General features: G+C 40.2%; 1 protein-coding gene across 1 annotated transcript; it reads right to left on the bottom strand.

Annotated features, from left to right (window-relative positions):
- LOC106786796 (lysine-specific histone demethylase 1A-like) lies at positions 1 to 3975 on the bottom strand. The gene is made up of 6 exons (XM_014748559.1): positions 3963 to 3975; positions 2487 to 2779; positions 1892 to 2104; positions 1536 to 1746; positions 206 to 353; positions 1 to 58 (listed from the first exon to the last, which is right to left on the bottom strand). Exons 1-6 carry the CDS (start codon positions 3973 to 3975, stop codon positions 1 to 3), a joined length of 936 nt encoding a protein of 311 aa, XP_014604045.1.
- Positions 3976 to 6754: the final 2779 nt, after the last annotated feature.

Below are 6754 nucleotides of genomic sequence, written 5' to 3'. Positions count from 1 at the left end.
CTAAGGTGCCGAACTGGTGCCAGTAGTATTGCTATTGGTATTATTATTGTTATTGTTGCTGTTATTGTTATTATTATTATTATTACTGTTGTTGTTGTTATTATTGGTGTTATTGTTGTTGTTGTTGTTGTTATTGTTATTATTATTGTTAGTATTATTATTGTTGTTGTTGTTGTTCGTAGCTGAGGTATTGTTAGATGTGGACACCCCTGTAGAACTTGGTACCGTGGTGGGCATCGTTGGTGGCGCGTAAGGACTTCCACAGAGTTGGTCAGCTATTCGACCACCTTCGCGAAGTCCGCTCAAGAATGCACCGTGCACCGTAGCCGGATAATTACGGATCGTATGTTCGCCTGAAATCAGACAACAGTTTGCTTTTCGTTTATCCATAGAAAATGGACGTACCTTTGTGTTTTCTTTTTTTAACTTTTCGTGATATATATAAAAGAACGTAAGATAAAATATAAGTTCGTTCATTCTTTCTTTCTATCTTTATTATTTTCTGATTTTTTTGATGGAAAAGGTTGTGCAACTTAAACATAAATGAAAGTTTAAGAATTAAATCGTAACAATAGTACGCTTTAATTTTTAGAACACTTTGTCATCGGATGTAATGATGTGGGATGAACGAGAAAAGAAGATTCCTACTACTTTTTTTTCTTTTCATTTTCTCTCTATCTCTTTCTTTCTTTCTTTCATTCTGTCAGAAAAGTCTTTCACGTAACAGTTTGCTCGCGGTTTTGATCTCGAAAGACGAGAGACTTAAAAATGGTACGTGGTTCGATGAAACAAAAAAAAGAGAAAAGGAATCTTTTCTCTCTTATTTACTCCTTTCTTTATTTCTATATCTTTCTCTTTCTCTATCTTTCTTTTTGACTCTTATATGACCTTTTTTAGGTCACCCAAATTCAAGAAAAAAAAAGCATTGAACATGGTACGTGAAAGGAACCCACACCGAACAAAGTCACGTAACGAAGGTACCGCTGTGACTGCTGCTTCTGCAGGCCCATTGAAGAAGAATCTTCTAACGCTCGAAATATATACGCTAGCGACAAATGAACATAACAGCAGAGACAGAAAAAGAAAAAATGAAAAAAAGGAAAACCTTTTTCTTTAGGATCGTTTGGCACGTTCGTTACTACGCGTTCCTATGAAAAGAGTAGAAAGATCGTTTGCATTGATGATGATATTTGGCGATGATATCTGGAAAAAATAATAATAATAATAATAATAATTCGGTATGCAGCATCCACAGCAATTGAACAAACGTTCATAGTCCTGTAACACCACCGCGAACACACATTCGTATTACTTTTTTATAACGTCAAATGCGAAAATTTTTATTCCACAATATTCAACAAACAATTCTTTTCGAAGTATCCCCAATTTTAATGAAAACGAACCAAAAAATAATTGGATTATTATTATCATCGGTGAAAAAAAGAAAACGCTTGGCATATATAGTTTTTTGAGAAAGGAGAGGGAGAAGGAGGAAAATTTCTAAAATAAATTGATCAAAACGTGATAATTCTCACCGGCAAAGAATACTCTCGGTTGCGGTGGCGGTGTGCCCGGAGGATAATTGGGTGGCGCTGGTGGTGCTACCGGTGCAGCAAGAAGATCGTAATCACTTCCGGAACTGCCGACTGCTACGAAGCTGTACGAGCCACGGGCCCAAGGATCGGCACGCCATCTTGTAACGACACTCTCTCGCGGTTGTGGGACTACTTGGTTGCCAAAGATCGTCTGTGGAAATACAAACGACGTTCGAGCTAATCGAAGAACACAATTTTTCTTTTTGCTTTTTTTTTCTTAATCCTTTTTTTTTTTTTAAGTGAAAAAGAGAGAGAGAGAGAGAGAGAGAAAAGAAGTCTTGTAAAAGTTCACCCACCTTGAGGACCGAGATACATCGACCAATGATAACGTCGTCGCTGACATTCTCCATTACGCAGGCTGCCTCTCCAGCGACGAGGGCCAACAGGACCGGCGCTTTGTACAGGTTCCAGAACAGGAAGAGTTCACCTCTCGAGGCGGTCGTACTACCCACGTGCCCGAACAAGTTTGCCGTTGGATCCCAAAAGATTCTTTCGAAGCATAATACTACCTGAAAATGTTTGCATTACCCTTTTCTTCACTAGGTAGAATAACAATAACCCCTTTTCTCGCGCAACCTTCTTTTCATTATTATACTACCCATAGAAATGTTTAACAATACACGTAGTACGAGAAGAACATAATATAATTGCTTTTAAAAAAGATGAAAGGATATAATAAAATAGTAAAGAAGCCAATTTTCTTCTTCTTCTTCTTCTTCTACTTCTTTTTGTATAGACTTTTTTTTAGGATTATTATAATATAATTTAGAAAAAAAATTATGTTAAAAAGCGTGTATAAAGTGTACTACTGTGCTGTCGTGTGTAATATTGTAAATACATGTTAATACGTCGTTTAAAATCACGAGTCAGTATATAAACATTAGGTCTTACCTTATTTAAATTACCAAAGCCGAGCCTTTGGATGGCTTGAGACTTCCAATCCGGAAGCGGAGGGTTGAAAGCAACCGCCGAGGGTGGAGCGGAAGCTTTAAGAACACCAAGCGGTAGCGTAACCAAAACAGCGTCGGCTTTATATACGGTATGATTTGTGTGGAGGCTACGAGAGGGTGCAGCCCATACTTCTACGCCATTTACTCCGTACCGAACGGCCCTCGCAGCTGTGTTCAATCGAATATCGAGTGTTTCCGAGAGAGCAACAGGTACGCACGAATATCCATTGCGAACTGGAATAAGAAGAAGAAGTAGAAGAAGAATAATAGGGGAACAAGTCAAAAGACGAATAATAATACTAATATTGAATATCAAACGAATATATTTCTAAGTGTGTAGCATAAAAGGGGGCTGAGTGGGGGAGGTAATATTCAAAAGTTAATCGCTCGATAAATATTATGGAAACGAGAAACTATCCTTCAAGACTAGAAATTGCTGTTTCTGTTCAATAGAAATATAGATTTCGATCAAAATTATAATTCTACTATTTTTTGGCCAACAAAATTCGCTTTCTCTCTCTCTCTCTTTCTCTTTTTCGAGAATATTTTTGAAAAAAACACGTTTCCTTGCATTATCCACGAAACGCGAAATTAATAATATCACATCAACGCGTTAACAAAAACATTAAAGAAACAAATTCGAAATAGAAAAATTATATATGACCGGAATTGCGATACATACGCGATGTCTCCGCGTGTGTTTTCCACGCTTAATTACCCTCGAGGACATCAAAATGAGACAAGACGGCATGCGAAATTGAAACGAAACGCGACACGCGGCGGGAGAATCGGATTTAAGAGGAAACGAATTGGATGGTGTGGGGATGTGGGGGGGGGTTGGGTTTGGTTGGAACAGGATGAGACAGGACGAACTCGCTTTAAAAGGACAAGCGGAGAAGGAGAAGGAGGAGAGTAGAGAGAATGAGCTCAACAAGAGACATAAATTTGGAGCAGAGGGTTCTCGGTTCACTTCGAAACACCATGAAAAGAACGACGAAGCCGTTTTGGTGAGAGTGGAAGAAGACACGCGCGTTGATGCCGTGGACGCATCATCGTCATTATCGCTTAAACGGATATTTCGCTGGTTGGCACGCTTAAATCAGAATATATATTCCTCGTCTGCTCATCGAATGGACTTTTAAAACGGGGTGAGAGGATACTCGACGATGTGCCAGCCAGCCAGCCAGCCAGCCAGCTAGTCAGCCAGTCAGCCAACCAACCAGCAAGCAAGCAAACAAGCAAGCAAGCCAACCAGGACGTTGAAGATGGCGAACCAAGCAGTCCTAATAATGATACACGGACGTCTCCACTTAGGCCATTTAATTATGTTGATGGCTGAGCAGCACGGTTCCCGTGCTAACAGCCACCGCCACCATTACCACCATGGTAGTTCTCTCATACTCTCTCTCTCACTCACTCTCTTCTAACATTGCAGCTACTGTTGTTACTGCGTTTCGGCTAACATACCCTATCAAACACCCAACCTATCTATCTACCTACCTACCTACCTACCCAACCTGCATCTCTCTCTCCATTCCAGAAATATAAATTTACCCTCTACCCGTGATATATAAATTAGCGTGTTTCCAGTTCGAGCTGAAACGCATTATCAAAATATTCCACCGAACCGGAAAGCACTCCCCCTGCACCAGAGAGAGAGTGAGAGAGTGAACTGCGGATTGGGAGAATATAAAGATAGACGCTGAATATTCTACCTCGTAGTTTCAATTTATCATACCGTGGTACTATTACTACTACTACTCCTCTTTCCCCTTCTTTTTTTTTCTTTCTCTTTTATTTTTATTTGTATCTCTACTTTTTTTTTTTTTTAAATTTCTTTTTCTGTTTAAACATGAACGTTCTCTCACTATTCGTATTCGTCGAATAATTTCAAAATGCGAAACGATACGAACTTGTTATTATTTCAACTACGATTCATTTCCCCTTTCCATTCCCATTCTCTTCTTTCTCTCATTTTCTCTTCCGCCTCCTCCTCCTCCACCTCCTCCTCGTCATCTTCTTCTTCTTCATATTTCTCTTCCTCTTCTTCAGCGAACCGTCGTTACCGTTACTTTGATTCGGCTAAATTTTGGTTTGTTACGGCGTCGATTATCGCAAACCCCCCTTTTGTAATAAGCGAGAGAATATTCAACAGTCGAGCGAGAGAATAATCCGAAACCACCAGAATTATGGTAAGCCTGGGGTCCTCTTCCTCTTCCTCCTCCTCTTCTCTCCCTCTGTCTCTTTCTCTCTTCTTCCCAACGGATAACTCCGGGAATGGGGAATTAAGCCCTTGGCAATGAGGCGACTCTGAGTCGACCGAAATCGCTGATAGAGAGAGGAACCAGGACGAATATCTCTTTCTCTATCTGTTACTATCCTCCGTCTTACTGTCAAACGCGTTGATTGCCAACGGGTATTAAAGCTCTTAAATGAAGTAGTCAATTAAAAGTATTCATTGTCGATTTAATCAAACAAAAAGAAAAAGAAAGAAAAACACGTTTAAACCACCCCCGTCATCCGTTCAAGAAATTCCGATAAGTAACGTAAACAAACTTAAAGTAGCATAAAAAGAAATGGGGTTAAGAGAGATAAAATAAGAAAGAAAAAAAGAAAGAAAGAAAGATTTGTTCGAGGCTCAGCTTATTATATTCTTTGAAAATATATCCTCCGCAAAGTAATAAAAAAACCATAAGAACTAGAGAGAGAGAGAGAGAGAGAGAGAGAGAGAGGGAGGGAGAGAAAAAAAGGGGTTGTAGTCAATGTGGTAGGGTGGAATGAATGAGGTAAAGGAGCAAGCAACCTACCAGGAGGAAGTAAATATTTGAAAAGCTTCCTCTGGTGACATGAAACTGCTCGCGTTTGACAAGAAAGCAGAGCAGAAAAAAAAAGAGAGAGAGGAGAGAGGTTGAAGAGGAAGAAAATATGAAAGGGTAAGATAGGGATGAAAAAAAAAGGAAAGAAAAGAAAAGAAAAGAAAAATACCGTAAGAGAGGACGAATCATGTTGGACTCGAAGACGAAAAGTTGAAAAAAAAAAAAAAAACGGAAAACAAAAAGAAAAGAAAAGAAAAAGGTAGAAATGTTCTCGGTAAAGTGATAGAAGAGGGAGGGGGGAGGATAGAAGATCTCTTTTTACGGGACACTTTAACTCTGTTCTATCTCGTGCATCGCGCTGCGAAAAAGTAACGTCGCACATATTTTTATATAAAATATATATATGTATGCATGCATAAGGTAAAGAGTAGGTAATACCCGAGTGAATCAACGACGAAACAGTGGCAACCAATGGTAAAAGCAGAAGCGGCAGAAACAGTAGTAGTATTAGTATTAGGATTAGTAGTGGTAGTAGTAGTAGGATATACCACCCTCTCACAAGCACCACCACCACCACCACCACCACCGTCCGCCTCTTCCTTGTCTTTCGTTTGATCTCCACTCGCAGTATTTTTTGACGGTCGAGTCGAACAATTTGTATGCCGCGGTGGTTTTCAATTTACATTTAAATTGGTTGCTTATGGCGTTCTGTCGTCTCGACGGGAGCCGGGTGAGAGGGTGAGGACTGAGGGTGAGAAGAGTAGTGGGGAAGGGGAGTGTTAGCCGATGGACCATGCCGCTAGTGGTGGTGGGGTTGAAAAAAGAAGGGAAGAGAAGAAGAAGAAGAAGAAGAAATATAAGGGCCGGCAAAGCTGTCCCTTTGAACAGTCGAAAAGCTATGAGAATGGTAAAAGTGTATTATTTTCTTACGAGAAAGAGTACTGGGCCCGATTACGACTGGCTACAACCTTGCCTTTTGCTTGTGTGTCTTCTTATTCTTTTTTTTTTTTTTCTATTTTTATTTTTATTTTTATTTTTATTCTTTTTCCTTTCCTTCTCAAGCCGTCCGCCCATCCAAATCATGATCCTTCGAGATATGACCGATGGTGAGACACGCGAGAAAGAGAGAGAGAGAGAGAGAGAAGAGAATGTGAGCGTGGAAAGGAACGAATCCTGTTTGCTCGAGCAAACGTGCTCCTCTTCGTTCGTCGATCTCTTCTCTTACGACTCGTTTCTCGCACACTTACGTTAACAGCGGTTGGTCCGCGCTTTTCTCTCTTCTTCTTCCTCCTCCTCCACCACCTCCACCACCTCCTTCTTCTCTTCTTCCTCTTCTTCTGCTTCTTCTTTCTTCGTCTTTCCGATCCCGCTTCGATCGCAAAGGCCTTATCAA

This window comes from Polistes canadensis, unplaced genomic scaffold (genome assembly GCF_001313835.1).
Source record: "Polistes canadensis isolate GaletaPanama2010 unplaced genomic scaffold, ASM131383v1 scaffold_82, whole genome shotgun sequence".
NCBI lineage: Eukaryota > Metazoa > Arthropoda > Insecta > Hymenoptera > Vespidae > Polistes > Polistes canadensis.
This window is presented reverse-complemented; position numbering and strand designations above follow the sequence as displayed.

Excerpts from the sequence above, each read along its gene's own strand:
- LOC106786796 (XM_014748559.1), bottom strand. Across the intron at positions 1,747-1,891 it reads GATGTATCTCGGTCCTCAAG|ACGATCTTTGGCAACCAAGT; the intron begins GTGGGTGAACTT and ends GTATTTCCACAG. Across the intron at positions 59-205 it reads GTACCAAGTTCTACAGGGGT|CAACAATAACAATAATAATA; the intron begins GTCCACATCTAA and ends TAACAATAACAG.